At 41.1% G+C, this 23,360-nt stretch overlaps 1 protein-coding gene across 12 annotated transcripts in view; it reads left to right on the forward strand.

Annotated features, from left to right (window-relative positions):
- Positions 1-23,360, forward strand: part of KMT2C (lysine methyltransferase 2C) — a 282,347-nt gene that overhangs the window by 250,327 nt on the left and 8,660 nt on the right. For 7 of the 12 annotated variants that reach the window (XM_055335130.1, XM_055335140.1, XM_055335134.1 and 4 more), the window contains exons 42-56: positions 647-879; positions 3,416-5,119; positions 9,580-9,792; positions 10,494-10,658; positions 12,112-12,253; positions 12,403-12,550; positions 13,998-14,176; positions 14,309-14,445; positions 15,323-15,572; positions 16,636-16,775; positions 17,221-17,328; positions 19,322-20,441; positions 21,357-21,493; positions 22,707-22,849; positions 23,120-23,288. In XM_055335130.1, coding sequence (XP_055191105.1) covers positions 647-879; positions 3,416-5,119; positions 9,580-9,792; positions 10,494-10,658; positions 12,112-12,253; positions 12,403-12,550; positions 13,998-14,176; positions 14,309-14,445; positions 15,323-15,572; positions 16,636-16,775; positions 17,221-17,328; positions 19,322-20,441; positions 21,357-21,493; positions 22,707-22,849; positions 23,120-23,288 — 4,988 coding nt within the window. The remainder of the gene's footprint in view (positions 1-646; positions 880-3,415; positions 5,120-9,579; positions 9,793-10,493; positions 10,659-12,111; positions 12,254-12,402; positions 12,551-13,997; positions 14,177-14,308; positions 14,446-15,322; positions 15,573-16,635; positions 16,776-17,220; positions 17,329-19,321; positions 20,442-21,356; positions 21,494-22,706; positions 22,850-23,119; positions 23,289-23,360) is intronic. The other 5 variants (XM_055335137.1, XM_055335136.1, XM_055335135.1 and 2 more) reach the window with 5 other exon arrangements.

The raw sequence follows: 23,360 nt of genomic DNA on the forward strand, positions 1-23,360 counted from the left end.
GCAAAATTCACAAAAGTTACCAATGTTTTTAACTTAGGGATTTCCTTTATAAAACATAGACTTCATGTTGGTCCCTAAAGAGAGTTTAGGTTCCCTTCCTCAAAAGTTTAGGATATTTTTTCACTATTAAGAAATAGGGAAAACCTTATACACTTAGGAAAACTAGCATGGGAAATGATACCTAATCCATGCTCTGGTACCCCAATTAGTATATACCTAATTTTGTTTCTTCAAACAAAACATTTCAAAAATGTTAAAAAAATTACATTCTGTAAAATTGCATTAATACATATAACTTAATAGATAGCTTGGTATGTGGGTTACAGAGTTTCATAATTAGTAGTGAAAAGCATTCCATTAGATAAAAGTCTTCTGTTTTTCAAAGATTGGGTTTATAGCATTTCTACATGTGAAGTTAACACGTGTACTAAGAAGATGCATTCTTTGGTTTCCTTGAATAAATATTTTTCTAAAGCCTCCTATTTGATAGTTGCATTATGGTCTAATATTTAGTATTATGTTTTCATGACACCTATTACAAGGTCATGGTGAATCTGCATTTTCTTTCAAAATGTAATTGTATAACTTTTACATTGTTGGATTCTTTAGAAAATTAACACAGATGAATTTTTCATTTTTTCTTTAGATGATTCACAACGTAAGCAGTATGAAGAATGGCTTCAGGAGACCCAACAGCTTCTTCAGATGCAGCAGAAATATCTTGAAGAACAAATCGGTGCACACAGAAAATCTAAGAAGGCCCTTTCAGCAAAACAACGTACTGCCAAGAAAGCTGGGCGTGAGTTTCCAGAAGAGGATGCAGAACAACTGAAGCATGTCACTGAACAGCAAAGCATGGTTCAGAAACAGCTAGAACAGGTAATTTGAAGCATTCTTGTTGTTCTTTTTCACATAGGATGTTTTTATTTTTCTCACTATTTTGGTCTAGAATACATTGGTATATTTTATGTAAAAGACACATTCCTAAAAAAATGAAACCATTTTGCTATTACCTTCCATTATAAACCAGATGTTTCTCAAAATGCTCATTCTGAAATAACAATTATACTTAAAAAGAAGTAAAATTTTAAATTTTTATTTAAAATAAAATAATAGTAGTGTTCAAAATGGGTTAAGGGCTCACTTCTAACAATTACTCAAGTAAATCAAAGACTTAGTTTCACATCTTATAGCAGCTCTGTTCATGGTCACCAAAACCTGGAAACACACAAGTATCTTTCAGTAATGATAGTTGGACAGATTGTGGTATGTGCATACACTGAAATAGTACACAGCAATAAAAAGAACAAACTGTTGATAATAGAACAACCTGGATGGATCTCAAGGAGCCTTATGCTGAGGGAAAGAAGCTAATAGCTAATCCTGGAATATTATATACACATTCCACTTATATAAGTTCCTGAAATGACAAAAATTACAAGGATGGACAATGGTTTATTAGTAGTTGCCAGGGCTTAGGCATGGGGCAGGAGGGTTTGACTGTAAAACGGAGGCATGAGGGCATTTTCTGGGGTGACAGAACTCTTCTGAATCTTGATTGTGGTGATGGCTATGCAAATCTCTATGTGCGATAAAGCTCATAGAATTGTACATCAAAAATAGTTTTATCATTTTTAATTTTTTAAAGGAAATTGAAAGGTAATCCAATGTTAGTAATATAAAAGGAAGGGTCCAGAGTTGATTGACTTAATTAATAAAAATCAGGGTGCCGTCAGTGTAGTGAACACTAGTAAACATATTCATATATGTTATCTTATTTAATCTTCTCAACTTTCTGAAGAAGCTAGTATTGTCATCATTTTACACAACAAGAGTCTCTTGAGTCATCACAGAGGTAGGTGACATGTTGGGTCCTAGCTGATTATTGGGGTAGGAATTTTTTGGCTCAGATGTCTCATCTCCAAGCTATAGCAACCACAGTGATGTACCAACAGTAAAGTGATTATAGTGTAATCCCTGTTGTTAAAACTAGGACAGTTCTGGAATGAGACAATTCTCTCTCCATTTACTCTATGGGTCCATGTTTATTGCAAGTAAAATTCTTTTAATGATAGGTATTTCTTATAAAGTAATTTTAGCACTTTTATTGCCTTCTGAGGTCTTTCTGTAAATTCCTTATGAGGAGGGCCTGGCTTTTGCATATCAAAATCCTATGGATCAAATTCTATTTAGAAGGAATACTGTACTTGGAAAATGGAAGACATCATCTGTTACTGTAGAGTCGCCAACAATCCAGTAAAATCTCATTAAGATAAGCAATTGATAACATGTTTGAAAGTATTTTAGAATGTCACAGGAAAGGCATGTATGACCTTCTTTCTGTATTCCAGATACTGTTGTAGGTACTTATTGTGTGTTTCTATTGTTTTACCAGTTCCATGGTAATTCCCCAGTTCCAGCCCAGGTCCCTGGCCAGGAAGGAAGAAAACTAAGTTAGCTCTGCAGCTACTGGAGACCCACCAAAACCATTATGTGCAGAGAACAGGCTAGCCTATCTGGGACGGAGTGGAGAACAATTAGAAATTATGGGCTCAATGTATTAGTAAAATATGCATCCAGGGTTGGGAAGTTCCAGAGCATGTGTGTCGCACCAGCATCTCTTCCTCCCCTTCCTGAGCAAGATGCATCCTGAGGACATGGGCTTTATCTTTACTGAGATTGTTTTGTAGCATCTGGTACACTGGGGTGTAAGGGTTTTTGGAATGAATTGATGGGCACAGGTCAGTCCTTATATTAAGAGCTTGTTAGGAATTATTAAAAATACTACCTCAGAGTTTTGGATAGGATATTTTTTTAGAAATTATAATTTGAGTGTGTGAGCCCTTAAATTCAAAGAGTTTTATACTAATACAGTCTTTTTAGCCTGTAAGGGTGGGGTGGGGTGATGTACCTGCTACTATTTCATCTTGTTTTAATACCTTGTGTGATTTTTGTAGACCTAAGAAATGAAATTTTAACCTGTTAAAATGGTTCAAGTTTGAATTAGATGGTGGTTATTCTAACTTTTTGTATGAATGTTAAGGCAGGTCAATTAGCTGATTCCTGTGTAGCCTTTGTTTATTGTTTTACCTTTTTGATGTGTAGGTTAAATAGTTTATGACTTTTGTGGTAAGATTTTTAAAAATATTTATTTCAGAAAAATGTGTTCCAACTTGTTTTTTGGTGTATCATATGTAAAGGAATTTTACAAATGACTTTAGGAAGATCCTGTTGTTAAAAGATTGGCAGTCTTTAGTGCTTATCGATCCAATTTTTTATGATTTTTGCCACTGCCTAAGCAAAGTATTTTTCCACTGCAAGATCTGCCTTATATGTAATCCCCACAGTAATCATAGCCAGTGATCTAATTTAATACCTGCAGGATAAATAAGTAAGCCTAACTTTATGATTCCAGATCCGTAAACAGCAGAAAGAGCATGCTGAGTTGATTGAAGATTATCGGATCAAGCAGCAGCAGCAGCAGCAACAGCAGCAGCAGCAGCAGCAGCAATGTGCCCTGGCCCCACCTGCTGTGATGCCAGGCGTCCAGCCCCAACCACCCCTCGTTCCAGGTGCCACTCCCCCTGCCATGAGCCAGCCCAGCTTCCCCATGGTGCCACAGCAACTGCAGCACCAGCAGCACCCAGCGGTCATTTCTGGGCATAGCAGCCCTGCTAGAATGCCCAGTTTACCTGGCTGGCAGCCTGCCAGTGCTCCTGCCCACCTGCCCCTCAACCCTGCTAGGATTCCGCCTCCAGTTGCCCAGTTACCAATAAGAACTTGCACACCAGCACCAGGGACAGTGTCCAGTGTAAATCCACAGAGTGGACCACCACCACGGGTGGAATTTGATGACAATAACCCCTTCAGCGAAAGTTTCCAGGAACGGGAACGAAAGGAACGCTTACGGGAACAGCAGGAAAGACAGCGCATCCAGCTCATGCAGGAGGTCGATAGGCAGAGGGCTCTGCAGCAGGGGGTGGGCATGCAACAGCATGGCCCACTGCGCTCCCAGATGCCGTTCTACGGTTCTGACCTGCCTTGTGACTTCACCCAGCCTCCCAGGCCCCTTCAGCAATCTCCACAGCCCCAACAGCAAATGGGGCAGGGCTCACAGCAGCAGAGTATACAACAAGGATCTATGAATTCCCCTCCCACTCAGACTTTCCTGCAAACCAACGAGCGAAGGCAGATAGGACCTCCCTCATTCCTTTCTGACTCGCCATCGATTCCTGGTGGAAGCCCAAATTTCCATTCTGTGAAGCAGGTGCATGGAGGGCTTTCTGGGACCAGCTTCCAGCAATCCCCAGTGAGGCCTCCGTTCACACCTGCTTTACCTGCAGCACCTGTAGCAACCAATAGCAGTCTCCCTTGCGGCCAAGACCCTGCAGCAACCCACGGACAGAGTTATCCGGGATCAGCCCAGTCTCTCATCCAGTTGTATTCCGACATAATCCCAGAAGAAAAAGGGAAAAAGAAAAGAACAAGAAAGAAGAAGAAAGATGAGGATGTGGAGTCCACCAGGGCTCCATCCACCCCCCACTCAGATATAACTGCTCCACCCACCCCGAGCATCTCAGAAACTACCTCCACACCAACGGTGAACACACCCGGCGAGCTGCCCCCACAAGTCGAACCTGAGTCAGTGGAGCCTGTCTGCCCATCAACTCCTAACACGGCAGCTGGCCAACTGGGTACAGAATTAGAAAACAAGCTGCCCCAAACTGATTTATCACAGGGAACTCCAAATCCACAGACTTATGCAAACCCGGAGGTGGATAAGCTCTCCATGGAAACCCCTGCTGCAGCTGAAGAGGTAAAAGTAGAGACCGCTGAACCGCAGCAGTGCCCTGGCCAAGATGGGCCTGACCGGGAGGAACAGACGGGGAACGAGGCTGAAGGAAGAGCTGTGGCTGGTCCTGTCTCCTCAGCACAGAGTCCTCCTCATTCTGCTGGGGCCCCTGCTGCCAAGGGAGACTCAGGCAATGAACTTCTGAAGCATCTGCTGAAAAATAAAAAATCATCTTCCCTTTTAAGTCAAAAACCAGAAGGCAGCTTTTCAGATGACTGTACAAAGGATAACAAACTAGTTGAGAGGCAGAACCCAGTCGAAGGATTGGTAAGTGTGCTCCCTGAAATCTGTAACTTCCTCATTTCCCCTTTGTTTTAAATTAGTTACAGCAGATTAGTGCCAACCATGTTATTAATTTCAACATTACTTTGCAACTTTTTACTCTAAAGAACAAATTTTAATTTTTCTACCTCTGAGGAGCCCATGTTTTGACTCACACCCATAAGCCATATTAAGGAATAATTTGTTTACTTTTTTCTTCAAAAATCAAAGATATGTACTAATGCATTTCATGTGTAACACGTGCCTGTCAGCTGAGTACTACCACAATGAGTTGATTTAACTAAAGCAAAAGTGTATCTTTATTACAAGTAAGTACATAATTTCCATATAGATCATAGCTCCTGCACCCATTAATACTGGTGGAGACTCTCAGGGCTCCCAGAGGTAACACATTGGGAATCCATTGTGTTGCAGTGTATTAATACTTGATTTAGTACAAATGAAATCTTATGCTTTTTATAGCTTTCCATATATCAATATTCTGCCCTTTTTAAGGTACAAAACATTGAGTTTGTCCTTTTTGTTTGGCTTTTGCTTTTGTTTTTGTTTTTTGGTATAAAGAGGTTCTTTGTAAATATACCTTTATGAGATTCCATCCCATGTATTTCAGTGAACTTCTTGAGCTATTTCCTAAACTGGGTTTTTGGGTTGTAAGAGTTGGTCTGCTTGAATACTGTTGCTTTCTTGTCTTTCAGAAGCCACAGTGCCATTACTGGTGTATTCATAAAGCTTTCCCTATAGTGCTTCTTTTCTTTTTTTTTTTTTAATTTTTATTTATTTATGATAGTCACACACACACACACATAGAGAGAGAGAGAGAGAGAGAGAGAGAGAGAGAGAGAGAGAGAGAGAGAGAGGGGGGCAGAGACATAGGCAGAGGGAGAAGCAGGCTCCATGCACCGGGAGCCCGACGTGGGATTCGATCCGGGGTCTCCAGGATCACGCCCTGGGCCAAAGGCAGGCGCTAAACCGCTGCGCCACCCAGGGATCCCCCTATAGTGCTTCTTGATTGGGATTTTACAGTTTTCATTTTTTAATTGGATGGGGTGAAGTGGTATATTTCGTTGAGATTTTCAGTTTTAAGGTTGTATTTAATTAAGCCGTTCTTTTAGCAAGTGTTGTTACTCTTTGTTTTCTTAATTGTGTGACCATTTTGTAGAGATTGAGTGCTGGCTTGAATAGATTCAGGTAACTTTTATAAACTTCAGTGGTAATGTTTTTTCAGTCCAATTTGTCACCACCAAATATGCCCAGTCTCTAACCACTTTCTCACTGCATTCTGTGCCCCTAGGAATACTGAATTACTTCAGTCCCCTCAGGGTCTTTCTGATTCCACCTTTCCGTGTATGGCCATATGCTGCTGTTTCTGCCTATTGCTCTCCTTTCTTTTTTACATCTGGCCAGTGTCTTCTTTTCTTTTAAAACTCAGTTCTAGAATCATCTTCTCCAGATCTTTCTCAGCTCAGCCATTCTCAAATGTGTTGATGCCCATGTGCTCACATAGCAGTTTTTATAATACCACTTAAATAGCTTCTTGAAGGGCATAGACTGCATCTTGAGGACCTTTATATTCACAGTACTCAATACAGTATTAGCACATAGTAAGTACTCAGTGTGTGGAATTGAAGTTAAGTCTTAAAACTGATAATTAAATGTTACATAGACAGGATGTTATGATAGAAAAAGGAAGGAGATCAATTTGCGTATGTATAAATGTTTGGACTGTGTCACATTGGTCTCGTGTCCATTTGGGAGGGTGGCAAGGGGCCAAGTGACTTATTACTAGGGGTAATGATGCTTTGCCATATCCTGGGTAGGTCTCTTACGCTGAGCACTTGCTTGAAGATATCATTTAGTCATGTGGCACTTATTATCCTCAGTTTACAAATTATGAAAAAAGTACTGTGGCAGTAGTTGAATAGACAAAATTTTCCTCCATGCTGAGTTTGATTGTGTCTTCACACACAAGTTGGGGTTAGGAGAAGAGCAGCTTCCTGGTTGCTGTGCAGTGGTAGAGCCTTCTTGGAAAGTTTGAGGTTACTACTCAGCCTGCTTTAATTCCCTGTGTTACCACTTAACAAGAGGATGGTCTGGGCGGGTTCAGCCCTTCTGTACCTTGATGTCCTCATCTGTACACAGCAGAAGTAACACTATTCCTTATTATGTAGGGTTGCTGCAAGGATTAACAGAGTTAAAAACATTTTGCTGGTAATGTCTGTGAAAGGTGCATACCTTTGACCTACGTATTATATATTGAGAAATTTGGCATAAGGGCTATAAAACTCTAAAGTGTGCAAAGATGTAACCACATGAATAGCTAATGTCCTATCTACTAAAAGAGAAAAAAAGTGAGAGAAGGAATTTAAGAAAATAAGTTTAGTATTTATTGATTAAATTATTTCTATAAACTATCTGAGTTTTGTGGGGTTTTTTTTTTTGCAGCCACTAAAATTTATGCTGCATAAGAATGTTTGATATTATGGAAAATAATATGTCAATCCACTAAAAAGAATACTAAGTGTATCCATTGTGTTTTAACACAATATATGTAGGCATAGGTAAAAAACCAAACATATACTAACATGTTAACTTTTTATCTCAGGCACACATTTGGATGATTTTTAACCTTTGTGTTTCCCTATAATTAGAAGTATTCTTTGAAATGTAGTAATACCTGCTTTTTAGGGTAATTCTGAGAATTAGAGATAATGTCTGCAAAACACTTAAAGTGCTTTAACCCAAACGCACTTAATAAGCAACTTACATTATTAACCTCTTATAAGCCAATAAGACATTCTTAGGTCCGTGGTATTCAAAGTGCCATCCTTGGGTATATCAGTAGCATTGACCTTACTTACCGGGGGAACTTTTAAAGAAATACACAATCTTACTCTCCAGCACAGACTTACAAATCAGGATGTGTTTTTAAATAAGAGCCCACACGATTCATATGCATATGAATATGGAGAGGCACACAGTTCTAGGCCTTTGGTTTTCAAAGCTTTAATATGTAAAGGGTTTGTTGAAACACAGGGTGCTGGGCCTCACTCCCAGAGTTTCTGATTTAGTAAGTGGAAGGTAGGACAAGGGAGTTTGCATATTTAAAACCAGCCTCAGGTGGTACTCCATTCGCTGCTCTGGGGACTACTTTTTGAGAACCATGGATCTTACCCTGGAATCGGTAGTGAGTCTGCTTAGACCTTTTACCCTTTCTTTTTTAAGATTAGAATGGTTTTTACATCTTCAAATGGTTGAAAAACACTCTAAAGAGTAATATTTCACAACATATGAACATTATATGAAATTCAAGTTCAGTGTCCATGAATTTAAAAAGTTTTATTGGAACACAGTCGCACTTGTTCATTTATGAATGCTCTGTGGCTGCTTTGGCAGTACCGGGGCAGAGAGCTGAGTAGTTATGGTAGGTACTGTGTGGACTGCAGAGCCTCAAATATTATTATTTGGCTTTTTATAGAAAAATGTTGCCATGCATGCTCTAAGCCATTTAAAATAAAACTGAAAACTATAATCTTCAAACCCTCAAAGATTTAGTGCAGAATACATCAAAATAAGTCTAGCAATTGTAGTTACCTATCTAGCAAAGTTATAACTATAGTGTTTAGAAATAATGGCCCCTAAAAGAATCCCCGCCCCCGCAAAAAAAAAAAAAAGAATTCCCATATTTTTAGGTATTGATAGCACTACCTTTAAGAACCTCTTCAAGGTTCATTAAAAAAACAAAAACAAAAACCTCTTCAAGGACTGGTTATTCTCACTTTTTCTTAGCCATTAAGTAAAGACAAAGGTTAAAAAAAAAAAAAGGTTTATGTGCTAGCATATACGTAGGCCTTCTCATTGACTTTAAGTATATAGCAGTTGTTACTCAGTCACATATAGAATCATGAGCTAATTTGGATGACCAGTGTTGTTTGTTTTTATTGGTCTGAGGCTAGCTGTTCCTCTCAGCAAAGGTGCACAGGCTATGGAGCTTATCTGTGGTTTCTACAGACCTTGTATTTCACCCATTCCTGAGGGGATCCCAAAATAACTCATCAAGACCGCTGTGCAGAGGCTACCACAGCCTATGGCTAAGAGCATGCCTTCCTCCACAGCTTCCAGAGAGCAGGAACAAGGAGCTCTGGTCTGCCCTGGCATCCGTGCGCTCCGCCTGAGGAGTAATGCTTGCTCTGAAAGGGAAAGTAGCCACAGTTCAGAGTTCTGCTCTTTCCTCAAACTTCGCAGCTTACCAATTTCTGTACTCAAGAATAATGTTTGAAAAGGGGATGATATTTCAGAAAACAGCCCATTTGAGGCCACTGCCTTTCCTCAACTTTTAGTATGCCTGATAGGAATATGTATCATAGGATGGAACTGAATTAGCATGAGCTACAAAAATCCAACATGTGAATAGTTCACTTATCTCTTAACCTTTCCAATTACATTAGCAAACTTTGGGGGCTCAGATGCAAGGTGGTTTTGGATGTGGCAACAACCAATTGCCAAAAACAGATGGAGGAAGTGAAACCAAGAAACCTCGAAGCAAACGGACTCAAAGGACAGGGGAGAAGGCCGCACCTCGCTCCAAGAAAAGGAAGAAGGATGAAGAGGAGAAACAAGCTATGTACTCCACCACTGACACCTTTACCCACCTGAAGCAGGTGAGTCCCTCGGAGCAGCTCCTTTAAAAAGTCAAGGAAGTGAGGCATCAAGTGCTTTTTCAACCCTATTAAACTGAAATTTTCTCTTTATCACCATTATTTCCTAATTAAAGTAGTCACAGGGATAAATGGTGTCTCAACAAGGAGTCTAGTAGATTTCTAAATGCAAGCAAAACTGCACCATATCCTATTGGCACCCGAAAATGGCAGTTAGATGGATTGGTAGGTGATGGTCAAGATTTACTTGTGTTCAAAAGGAGCAGCCTCAGCACCAAGAAAGACTGTGTTACTTGTGACTCTGGATGCAAGGAAATGCAGCTGCTGGTCTCCCCACAGTAAACTCTATTCTTACACCTGTGTAGTTGTTACAGAAGGTGGGAGACAGCCACTAAGAGTGCCACTGGGAGATACCTGGCCTCCCTTCATGCCCCGATTCTTGCTGAGCAAAGATAAGGAACGTGTTTTTCTTGTTAGATGCCTGGCAGCATCCCTTTAAGACATATAAGAATAAAACTCATTTTTAAATATATCTCAGAGATTCTGTGGTCTCTCTCACTTATTCTAGCATTTTGATACTCAAAATTTTTAAGTCTTGTTTTTCTCAAGCCTTATTGGACTAAGTTGCCTTGGGTCTTAGAAAAGTTGCGAAACGCTCTGTTTTGTTGACCGTGTACATTACTCTTCAATGTGTTTTTTAATAGCAGCTCTCTCTGCTCCCTCTAATGGAACCAATCATTGGAGTGAACTTTGCGCACTTTCTTCCTTATGGCAGTGGCCAATTTAATAGTGGGAGCCGACTTCTAGGAACTTTTGGCAGTGCTACCCTTGAAGGGGTTTCGGATTACTATTCTCAGTTGATCTACAAGGTATGTTTCTTCTCCAAGGTCTTACCTTGCTTCCTCTTTGGATACCATGCCAGAATTGGTAGAGCTTATCTTGTTTTTCCATCTAATCTTCCAAGTTTCATTTAAACTTTATTAGTTCAGCTAAAAGGTTAAAATTTCACTGGATGAAGAGTTTCTAACATAAACATTTGAAATTTTTATAGGTAAGAATACAAATAGTGAAGAGCATCCATCATGTATTTCTATGGTAGAGAAAATACCTGTTTTCCTATAACCTTTATTAACTCTTAAAATCAATCCAAATTCATAGTAAATAGAATTTAAAAATGTAGTTAGCAATTTTCCCTGAAAAGTAAAATGAAAAAATTGAAAACTGTATTTGTCTAATGATTTAGGTACTAATTACAACTAGACATTAATTCTTAAACTAAAAAATCAAACTAAAATTTATCTTTTGGTATTATTATTTTAGCGTTTTATAACAACCTCATTAGACTTTCTTTACTTCACATCTGACTTATGAAAAATGATCTTTTTTGCAAAAATATTTGAGAGTATCATCAGTTTCCTGGAAGGCTTCTCTTCTTATGTTAGTATTAAAGTCATTCTCTTGTGATGCTCCATTTATTATCATTGTCGGCTTTTCTCTTCAGTTAGAACCTGTCCTAACTCTTGTAAACACCTTCTCTTCTGATGCAAGCTATTCTCCAACACAACTTCATTACCTTCATGAAATCCTAGATCTTTGCAAGATTTATAATTTCACCTTGCACTTGATTTTCATGGTATTACTGGTAGATTCCAACAATGCCTGAGAGACTGATCAATCAATCAACAAATGACAAATTGATGACACATGCTAAGCAGAGAAAAATGTTTGGAGGGGACTCCCATTTGTTAATGATCTAGGCATTTCAGTGTTATTGCTGTGACTTTTGCTTCTTATAGAGCTTTTGGACAATCCAGATTCTAATATTGAGGATAGGAGTATGTAATTAGAGGATTAGGACCACAAATTCTGAAGTTTTAGTTTTTGGTTTTTTTTTTTTTTTTTTTTTAATATAGAACTGGGGCATATCTTAATGAGAATTTAATAATTGAACTTTTGAGAACTCTTTGCAATTTATTGATTGAATTTTAAAGCTGTCTTTCACTGGCTATAACAATGAGATTTAAAAAGACATGTATAGAATAGAATAATGTAACTTTGCTTCTTAATGCAAGTACTCAAGCTGGGCAGAGTAAGCAAATGGCTAATTTGTCCATACAAGCATGAGTATTTCTTCCACCAAAAAACCTCCTTGCCTTGGACCTTTATTTTTCTTCTTGGTATGCATTTAGGAATGAAGATGCATCTTGATGACATTTCTGTAGCCTTGCTTCCATGTGCTAAAAATTCACAAACTAAGTTTTAGCAAGGTCATGGCATATTTGCTCTGTAGCATATAATTTAAAATTTTTTGGTCTCCTGCAGCAGAATAATTTAAGTAATCCTCCAACACCCCCTGCCTCTCTTCCTCCTACACCACCTCCTATGGCTTGTCAGAAGATGGCAAATGGTTTTGCGACAACTGAAGAACTTGCTGGAAGAGCCGGCGTATTAATGAGCCATGAAGGTATGATGTTACATCTCTGAGTTGTACACCTTTAAGGAGTGTTCCCTTTGCCACTGTATATGTTAGAAAAGCAGTCAGGCTGCGAAGTTCTACCCATGTATCTGTTTTGATGAAATCTATTTTTTGTTTATGTGTTTTTGCTTTTCCAGTTACCAAAAGCCTAGGACCTAAACCATTTCAGCTGCCATTCAGACCACAGGATGACTTGTTAGCCAGAGCTATTGCTCAAGGCCCAAAGACAGTTGATGTTCCAGCCTCATTGCCAACACCACCTCATAATAATCAGGAAGAATTAAGGTAGAGTTCCTTTTCTCTCACATATTTTTTAGTTACTTCATATTTTTAAAAATATGTGTATATTTAGCAGAATGCATATAGGGATCACATGTAAAAACATTTAAGGGGTAAACATTTGATGAATAGTTTTCTTTAGAACTTTATAAAATATTCTTACTGTTAAATGTAATTAGTTTGTACATTTTTAAATTCCTGAATGGTATAGAAAGTTCAACAAATAATCAAATAGGCACTAAGGCAATGGGAGTCTCTGCACAAAATATTTCAAAGATCATTGTCATTGATTGATGTTTGCAGATGTCTAAAATAAAAGGGCGGCAGTCACAGATCTCAGAGAATGCTTGCATGGAAGGAAATTTAAGGACTATCCCATCCAGAGCTTTGTACTTCTTTGTGTCAGCTCTTTAGACCCAAGATTCTGAGGGGAGAATCTGTTTCCCTTAGTAGATAATCTCAACCCACCTACCTAGATCTAGGAAAGGTTCTTAATGAACTTCATCAGAGGATTCTCTTTTTCTTGGATAATCTGATAACTACCCTCTATTTGATGAGACATCAATTAGATTAAGTCCCTTACTTTATACTAACATGAAAACTGGACCAAAGAGAAGTTACTCGTCCAGATTTAGAATCCAGATAGATCTCCTTGCTCTCTTCTGCATCTAACTGCTAGAAATTGCTAGACTGGTGAATCGAGAGTAGTTGTAGGAGGCAGTCTCCTAGATGTGTATTGGTGGGGATCCGCTCCACTCCTGGATTTCACAGGGGCTCTGTCTGGAAGCCACTTTTGAGTCTCCTCATAATTTTGCTGCTCAAATTCTCTTTCATAACAGTGTCTCCTCAGGGGAGGGGGAAGTAAGAGACCCCAGGTTTGGGAATATCCTGCAGCATCAGCTTGAGACCACACTTGCCCTCTGATCTCAGTCACCCTCGTTAACCTCTGGCTTCTTGGGTTAGACCATTCTCCTCTTCTTTTCACCATATTTAATCAGTTAAGAAAAATAAAGGCCTATGAAGCCCTACTGACCAAGTGTTCCCTTGCGTTGCCACTATGCGGGTGTGCGACTTGGCTTCTTCCCTTTCTGGCTGCACACTGTTCCCATAGTCTCAGGGATGTGGCACTTGGCAGAGGTGTGAGTATTCATTCTTTCTCTTCTGTGTTATAATCTGATCATCTTCTTTCTTTGGCTGGTCTTTAAACTTTGATGCTGAAGTTTAGTCAGGAGGAAACCTATTGTTCAAATTGCTTAATAGTTGAAATGTGTTTCTTAGGTCTTTTTCTGAGAGATTTATTCTTTGGCCCTGAACCTGCTCTTTGACTTCTTACATTATTGCCATTGTCCAAGGGAACCTTGTAGTCATGCTCACAGAGAGGGCGTGGTGGGTGGAGGAAGCCCCCAGGCATGGATCTGCACCTGTTGATGTGTTCTGTTTGTTCTTCCCTCAGGATACAGGATCATGGTGGTGACCGGGATACTCCTGACAGCTTTGTTCCCTCCTCCTCTCCTGAGAGCGTGGTCGGGATGGAAGTCAGCAGGTACCCAGATTTGTCGTTGGTCAAAGAGGAGCCTCCAGAGCCTGTGCCATCCCCTATTATTCCTATTCTTCCTAGCAGTGCTGGGAAAGGTAGGGAAAGTACTCAGCCACATTCTTTCTCTTTACAGTGTGCCAGTTTACTAATGTTTGTATATTGATTTTGAGAAGCCATTAACACTCAGTCCATCTTTCCTTCTTTCTCCCCCCCCCCCCCCATTTAAGGTTTGGAATCTAGAAGGAATGACATCAAAACTGAGCCAGGCACTTTATTTTTCACACCACCTTTTGGTTCATCCCCAAATGGTCCCAGATCAGGTCTTATATCTGTGGCAATTACTCTGCATCCTACAGCTGCTGAGGTAAAGACAAAATACTTTTTAACATTATAAACTGTGTCCCCCGTTCTTAAAGGTGTGTTAGGTGGCTTACAGCAAGATGTGCACAGCAGGGTAATGGCGGACAGAAACTCCCGGTGAGAGGTAGGATTAGCAGTCATTCAGATGTCTGGGTTGCTTCTGAGCACTCTGAATAAGCATCACATTGGTCTTAGCTGAAGCTGGGACAGAATAAAGTTTGTGTTCTCGTGTTTTTATTGAGGATGTGGAGAGAAACTTTTCAATAACTACACATAGAAAATGAAGCAGCAAGAAAGAACTTTGTTGACAGTAAAATTTTTCAGAAGCAGTGTAAGTGTTGAGGTAGCAGCTGCTTATATCAAACACTAATAAATTGCTGAGAATTTTTCTCTCAATTCTGTGAGGATATTGGCAACCTTACTGATGGTATAGTGATAGGACGTTTTGGTCATCCACATAACTTAGCAGTTGGTAGGACAGTGAATGTTCTTGTGGGCTGTTGCAGACGTCTGCCCAGACCTGGGCAGAGTCCACTTGGAGGGAGTTTCTGCCCACCTATGAAACCTGATGAGGCTTAGTGCCCTCCTTGCGGCTGTGTCCTTTTCACCCGTCAGATAGTCAGATAGCTAACAGTCGCACAAATACTTAACATGAATTGGATCCCTGTATGAGGATTTCTGTTTAGGAAAGCTTGATAGGAGTACGGGTCCATTAAAAAAAAATTTTTTTTTCCTGAGACTCTTAAGTCCAAATGAAACTTGTTGGATTTGTTTGCATTGTATGTGTCCTGCAGATAGCAGTGACCTGAAGAGCAAAGTTTGCTTCTGTGGCTCACTGTTGCCTTAGGCAGGGTAACACAGTGTTTACACTTTTGTTCTAGAACATTAGCAGTGTGGTGGCTGCATTTTCCGACCTTCTTCACGTCCGAATCCCTAATAGCTATGAGGTTAGTAATGCTCCAGATGTTCCATCCATGGGTTTGGTCAGTAGCCACAGAGTAAACCCAGGTTTGGAGTGTCGACAGCATTTATTTCTTCGTGGGCCTCCGCCAGGACCTGCAAACCCTCCCAGATTAGCAAGCTCTTACCGGCTGAAGCAGCCTGATGGGCCATTCCCTCCAACAAGCAATGGTGAGCTAGTTTACTTTTTGTTAACCTCACATTCATTCTCCATTCACAAGTTAAGCTTATTCTCTTTAAAATCCTACTTAAGTAACAGGTAGCAGGTTTTGAATAAGTAACAGGTAGCAGGTTGGTGTGTAGTCCTGGTAATTTATCCTTCTCTGTCATCTGTGGTATGATTTGCCATTAGTGGGTTGGGATATCACCTGGGGAGTACTGGGCTGCTGACCTTCCCACAGCTTTGGCATCTGTGTGAGGGCCGGCCACACCAACCGCCTCTCTTCCAGGTGCACACAGGGCTGGTGCCTGTGTTTCTGTTCCCTCTTCCTTTTGGACCTTGCACCCTCACTTCCATCTTGTTGGGCCTGTGCTTCCCAGGGGCATGCTGGCCCCAAGGGCAGGGCCGTCTCATCCTCACCTCTGCGCCTCATCCCCTCAGAATCTTGTTTTGGCCCTTGCCCGGCTCTTAGGACCTGGCCGCTTCTCACTTCTCATCTGAATTCTTAACAAGAGCTGCCTGTGCTGGGTTTCGGCCTCCAGCTGCTTCTGCCTTACTGATTTTTCCCTGTTTTCCTTTCTGCTTCCACGCCTCTCATGAATGAAGTGCTCAGACTTTCTGACCACATTTTTGTTTTGGCCCTAGAGCTCTCCTCAGCCATCTGTGACTTTCCAAATCACACTTATTTAAGACTCTTGTACATGTACCTCTTCGTCTTTCATAAAACATTTTGTATCGTCTTAACTCTCAAATAAATGTAGTATCCCCCACCCCCACTTGCTTTGCACTTATGGGGAATATTTTAATCTATCGTGGTGGATCAGTTTTCTCTCATGCTCCTCACATACGAGCATCATTTCCCCAGCTGCTTGAGAGTAGATGTGTCACTGTATTTATGCTCCAGTGCCATGCATGTAACCACTGCTTAGAAGAAAATATTTTTATTGATAAAGAATAATTAATATAAGGTAAGTTAAATGAGCTGTTATAAGTTGATTTAGTGCAGTTTTATACCTTGTACTACATTGTGTTATCAATTAACTTTAATCACTAATGAAAGTCTTCTGCATTTAGGTTTTTCTGGATATAAGGATCCTAGTCATGGTATTGCAGAAAGCACAGCACTCAGACCACAGTGGTGCTGTCACTGCAAAGTGGTTATTCTGGGAAGTGGTGTGAGGAAATCTTTCAGAGATCTGGCCTTTGTGAGTAAGGTACTTTGGTATTCCTTCTCCAACCCACCATCTACCTCCACTGAAAGCGTCCTGTACAGTGCTTTGCTCCTGTATCGTAAGAGTCCATTTATGGTGGCTCCATGGGACACATGTTCCAGAAAGTAGCCTCAGCATATATTTGATATGTTTAGCTTTAACAGCAACAACAGACTGGTAAATTGGATATTATGAGAACCACATATGTTTTTTTTTTTCCACATATGTTTAAGTAGAGTGAAATATGGATAATAAAGTTTATTTTTATAAATTTATTTTCTCTTTGGCTAAATTATATGCTAAATATTGGCGTGTAGTTACTTTTTTACTTTTGAGATAGAGAGCTACTTTCACTTTTAACATAGCATAAAAGCCAACAGTGGGTAGATCTTGTTTTTATGAAATTTTGACTTGTTGAGAACCCCGTACATTTCTCTTTGCTTTTCAGGATTCCCGAGAAAGCTCTAATAGAATGGAGAAGGACATCGTCTTTTGTAGTAATAACTGCTTCGTTCTTTATGCATCAACCACACAAGCAAAAAACTCAGAAAGCAAGGTAAACTTAGGATAGTCACAATTAGTGAACAGTGTATAATGAGTGACTTCCGTGATTTGGGGTTACATTAATGGATAGAACAGGCGCATATCAATCACTCTGTGTGGAGGAAGTCTCAGCAGAGGCTCTGTGGGCTGGGGAAGGACAGCCGTGCTGCTATTTCAGATAAATTCAGCTCATTTGGGATGCCTGGGTGGCTCAGCGGTTAAGCATCTGCCTTTGGCTCAGGGCAGATCCTGGAGTCCTGGGATCAAGTCCCACATCAGGCTCCCTGCATGGAGCCTGCTTCTCCCTCTGCCTCTCTTTCTCTGTGTCTCTCATGGATAAATAAATAAAATCTTTAAAAAACAAATAATCAGCTCATCTGACAAGAGGGGAGTAGGCTTGAATTATATCTTAACATTTCAGAATTGAATAAAATACTAATACTAATAACATCTTTAATTTTACTTAAGTGATTACTAATCTCTTAATTACAACAAGACTTAAAACTTCTATTGATTTTATCCTGATGGGAAAAGCTTTTCACACATTTTAAGTCTACTTCTGTATTTTGGGGTGAAAGTATTTTGCTCATTGCCTTGGTGGAAATGGTCTACTGTACCTGATTCTGTGTGATTTAAGTGTATTGTGGTGGTTGATACAGGTAGACATTTTTAACCATTTGTATCGAAGGAAGCCGCCTCATGCAGTGATGTTGCCAGTCATTCTTCCTGGCAGATCACTGCTCTGCTGTCTGCTGGGAGAATGTTCTGGAGACTTATTTTTATAATATGCAGTAGTTTCCATTATAATGAAATCAAATTATGTGCCAGATAGGTTTAGACTTTAAAGTATGTTGAGGCGCATCAGTGGCTCAGTTGGTTAAGCTTCTGCCCTTGGCTTAGGTCATGATCCCGGTGTCCTGGGATCGAATCCTGTGTCAGGCTTTCTGCTCAGCAGGGAGTCTGCTTGTCCCTCTGCCCACACTCCCCAGTCCCTGCCCCCAACTCATTCCCTCTCTCTCAAAATAAATGTTAAGAAAAATAAGTTAAAATATGTCAACCTTGGGACATGTACACGTGGGTGGCTCAGCAGTTTAGAGCCTGCCTTCAGCCTAGGGCGTGATCCTGGAGTCCTGGGATCCAGTCCCGCATCAGTCTCCCTACATGGAGCCTGCTTCTCCCTCTGCTTGTGTCTCTGCCTCTCTCTGCCTCCCTCCCTCCCTCCTTCTCTCTCTCTGTCTCTCTCATGAATAAATAAATAATATTTTTAAAAAAATATGTCAACCTTTGTAAGAGAAGGAATTGCTTTTTTAGTGGGTAATTTTTAAATTTGTACTGCAGTTCCTAGATTTATATGAAGTGTGTCTCCTCAGATACCCAGGTGGAGGGGGTATGTGAGAACAGCAAAGCCCGTGGTACCCAGAGAGAAAGTCCTGGGGTTCTCTCTGAGCTTACTTCTTTTGGCAGCTGGATCAGAGCTGGCCAGCTTCAGGGAAGAGTTACGTAAGATGTATGCTGGTAGGGGACTACTGTACTGCCCCTTCTTTCACATTTATGCCAATCAATTCAGCCTAAGATTAATAGATGTAAATTTCAGAGAGTGGGGATAAGCTCAGAGAAGATTATGTTCCGAATTTCTTAGTTGGTTTAACAGAAAATACCATTCCATTGTAGAAATTAGCTAGCACCTCATTGATTTTTTTTTTCTGGCTTTATTATGGCTAGAGAGGAGTGTCCAAGAAAGTTCAGGAGCAGAATTCTCTCTAGAGATACAGCCTTGTTGAGAAGGCCTGGGGAGGGATTCCTGACACTGCTCTGCCCCCGTTAGCCCATGGATGTTCGCCAGCACCTTAGTATTTGGCATCTGCTTCTGCTGCACATGACCCCTCCCCCTCCCCCAGAGACACCTCTCACCCCCACCCCCACCCTGGCACAGGCCTGTGACACCCTTCTACTTGGCTTCCTGCCCTGAGAAGAGCTGCTCTTCCTACTTCCCTTTTCTTGTGCAGGAATCCGCCCCTCCGATGATGCAGTCTCCGGTGAAAGAGATGCCTTCCAAAGCCTTTCACCAGTACAGCAACAACATCTCCACTCTTGATGTGCACTGCCTCCCGCAGCTTCAGGAGGAAGTGTCTCCCCCAGCATCACCCCCCATCACATTCCCTCCAGCATTTGAAGCAGCCAAAGTAGAGGCAAAGCCAGACGAGCTCAAGGTAACAGTCAAGTTAAAGCCTCGGCTCAGAACTGTCCACGGCGGGTTTGAAGATTGTAGGCCGATCAATAAAAAGTGGAGAGGGATGAAGTGGAAAAAGTGGAGCATTCACATCGTAATCCCCAAGGGGAGCTTCAAACCCCCGTGTGAGGATGAAATAGATGAGTTTCTGAAGAAGTTGGGCACTTCCCTTAAACCTGACCCCGTGCCTAAAGACTACCGGAAGTGTTGCTTTTGTCACGAGGAAGGTGATGGATTGACAGACGGGCCAGCGAGACTGCTCAACCTTGACTTAGACCTGTGGGTCCACTTGAATTGTGCGCTGTGGTCCACGGAGGTCTATGAGACCCAGGCTGGGGCCCTGATAAACGTGGAGCTGGCACTAAGGAGGGGTCTGCAGATGAAATGTGTCTTCTGCCATAAAATGGGTGCCACCAGCGGATGTCACCGATTTCGGTGTACCAACATCTATCACTTTACTTGCGCCATTAAAGCACAATGCATGTTTTTTAAGGATAAAACTATGCTTTGTCCCATGCACAAACCAAAGGGGATTCATGAGCAGGAATTAAGTTACTTTGCAGTCTTCAGGCGGGTCTATGTTCAACGTGATGAGGTGCGACAAATCGCCAGCATCGTGCAGCGTGGGGAGCGTGACCACACCTTCCGTGTTGGAAGCCTCATCTTCCATACGATTGGTCAGCTGCTGCCACAGCAGATGCAAGCATTCCATTCCCCTAAAGCACTCTTTCCTGTTGGTTATGAAGCCAGCCGCTTGTACTGGAGCACCCGCTACGCCAACAGGCGCTGCCGCTACCTGTGCTCCATTGAGGAGAAAGATGGGCGCCCAGTGTTCGTGATCAGAATTGTAGAGCAAGGCCATGAAGATCTTGTCTTAAGTGATTCCTCTCCTAAAGGTAAGATCCACATGTGTGTGCCCTGCACAGCACGTTACCAAATGTTTTACATCCGTATTTCCTTGTTTTCTCTTGTTTGTTTCATATTGTATGAAAACAGATACAGATTTTTCATTTACAGACACAACTCATAGCTTCTGTGTGTTACTATACCTGCTCTTTGCTTGTCATCTCAGCACCTGGTAGACTTCCTCTAAATCAGAGTATGTGTTTGTGCATACATCAAACAGTGATTTGTAGATGAACATTGCCTGCTGTTTGCATTGGGTACCCTCCTAATGTCAGAAGGCAGGGACCATATGTAAAGCAGATTCTGTACACTGTCTTTTATGAGGATTTCCAGGTATTAAACAGATTTGGAGCTAGAAATTGGACATTTAATTCTGATGATAAGCTGTCATTTTATTGATGGAGAAAGTACAGGGGAATTGCTTTTTTTTTTAAAGTCTGGCAGTTTAAAAAAAAAAAAAAAAGTGTGAAAATGCCCTGAAGATAATTCTAATGAAATACCAATTTAATATTTTAATTTAAATCCAAGAGGAGAGAAACTTACTTTTAGGTACTGCTAATTGGACTAAATCAGTCAAAAATGTAAAGTTATATGCCTAGTATGAAAATGAATTAAGTTCTTGTGTGAATTTGTTACATTAAACTTTCTTTTCCACTTTCACTGTTTAATTTCCTTAACGTAACACATTTTTCTCCTCAAAATAAACTGCCATTTGATAAGTAGGTAATACCGGGCTTGTTAGATACCCACCTCCAAGGCTTTCCTTGGAAACTGGTAAGTCTCCAAGTGGTTGATCAGTTTTTATTTTGCTCTTGTTTTATCCTGCATCCTGTTTTCCCCTCTGTTTAGCAGAGGGCAGGTTTGTTCTAAATTGTTTTGTTTTTGTTTGTTTCGGCCGTATGTAGGCGTTTGGGATAAAATTTTGGAGCCCGTGGCATGTGTGAGGAAACAGTCTGAAATGCTCCAGCTTTTTCCGGCCTATCTAAAGGGAGAAGATCTGTTTGGGCTAACAGTGTCTGCAGTGGCACGGATCGCGGAGTCAGTGAGTGCCTCAGCGAGCTGTGGCGTCGGGATTGCCTTTCTGATTGCATTTGGTGGTTCCCATTGTGACTGTTTTAATATGGGCTGTGACAGTCAGGATGCTGAGGAGGCGCTCTGCCCGTGCATTGGCTCCTGGCTCTCTTCGTGTCTCTCAAGGCACCTCTGATTCACCACAGTAAATGATAACATTCCCTTAGTGAGTGGCTCACAAGTTCCAGCTTCTCTTCAAGGGTGAAGACAAGGCAGACAGAAAGACAGAAACGCTGTTTGGCCTTCAAGCAGTGCTGGATGGGTGGGGAGATGCTGGTGTACCTGCTCCCTGACACCCACTTTCCTGCTGCTGCAGCACCCCCCCATGCTGGGAAGAGTCACCACAGAGCAGTTGGATTGCAGGAGGAGTACCAGGCCTTACCTGTATTTTAAGATTATAAGCAAGTTCACCAATAGGTCTATACACAATGCTTTTGGGAAATTGTATGATTTTAAGGCATTATTTTGAACAAGAAAAAATCATCGATAGTTGGTGGGTTTTGTTTTATTTACTTATTTATTTGGAGAAGCAGAGGACACCTCAAAAGCCTCAAGTTACATGTCTACTTGCTTCTTTTGGTAGAGTCCTGCCTAAATGATCTTTTAAGTCTATAGTGAAGTATGTCCACAAGAAGTATATTCTAGGAAAGGCCCTTAACATGAAATTACAAGTAAATCTCAATTACCACCTACACTCTTGGGACATTGAATGTGATAACTTCATCTTAGTCAAATTGAAGAAGTGAGAAATCAAGACAGTAAACCATATTCAATGATTTTTAACTATATTTAATTTTTAAATTCCAAATAAAGATATAAAAATTGAAAGCACTAAGTTGTAAGTCCGTACACACTGGATTGGAATAATCAGATCTTAAGGTCACACAGCAATGTATGTTGGTTGGCCTGTGGTGGTTCTGTGGGTTAATATTTTTCTTCAAGGAGCACTTGTCAACGTTTACAGAGTTTCACTTTGAAAGTGAAATCTCTGTGTTAATATTGAAATAAATCTGAGTGCAGGCCAATTATGTTAACATAAGTTAAAAGACCATTTTGTGCCAAGGGAATACATTGGCTAGTTATTTCCACAAAGGTTCCAGGTGGGCCAACCTTTGGCCAGCGTTAGGGTCGTCGGCAGTCCTCATCACATGAATTAACCTTCTGTCTGTTTCACTCCTTTGCAGCTCCCTGGGGTTGAGGCGTGTGAGAACTACACCTTTCGGTATGGCCGCAACCCTCTCATGGAACTCCCTCTTGCCGTTAACCCCACAGGCTGTGCCCGTTCTGAACCTAAAATGAGTGCCCATGTCAAGAGGTTTGTGTTAAGGTATTTTGTTTTAACTTCACATAGTACAGCCCAGGGTTTCTAGGCGTATTAGTGGTTTTTGTGCTTGATTTGTCTGCTGCTTACAAACCCTGCTGTCTCTGGCTGTGTCCGTGCCGACCACATTAGAGAACTCGCCGTGTGGCTCTGCTAGGCGGCTTTCCATGTATGTTCCTGTCAGTAAGAATTTGAATCATTTTGGCTTTGGGCATTATTCAGAGATATCTTCAGTTTTCCTTTTATTTTTTCCTGTTGACATGCCATTGTGTGCAGGCCTCACACCCTGAACAGCACCAGCACATCCAAGTCCTTTCAGAGCACGGTCACGGGGGAGCTGAACGCACCATACAGTAAGCAGTTTGTCCACTCCAAGTCCTCGCAGTACCGGAAGATGAAGACCGAGTGGAAATCCAATGTCTATCTGGCCCGGTCTCGTATCCAGGTGAGGAAATAGTCTGTCTTTGGGAAGAGGAGCAACAGGATGGGGTCTAGCCATTAGAAGGTACTGATATCC

The sequence above is a fragment of the Nyctereutes procyonoides genome, unplaced genomic scaffold (genome assembly GCF_905146905.1).
Source record: "Nyctereutes procyonoides isolate TBG_1078 unplaced genomic scaffold, NYPRO_anot_genome, whole genome shotgun sequence".
NCBI lineage: Eukaryota > Metazoa > Chordata > Mammalia > Carnivora > Canidae > Nyctereutes > Nyctereutes procyonoides.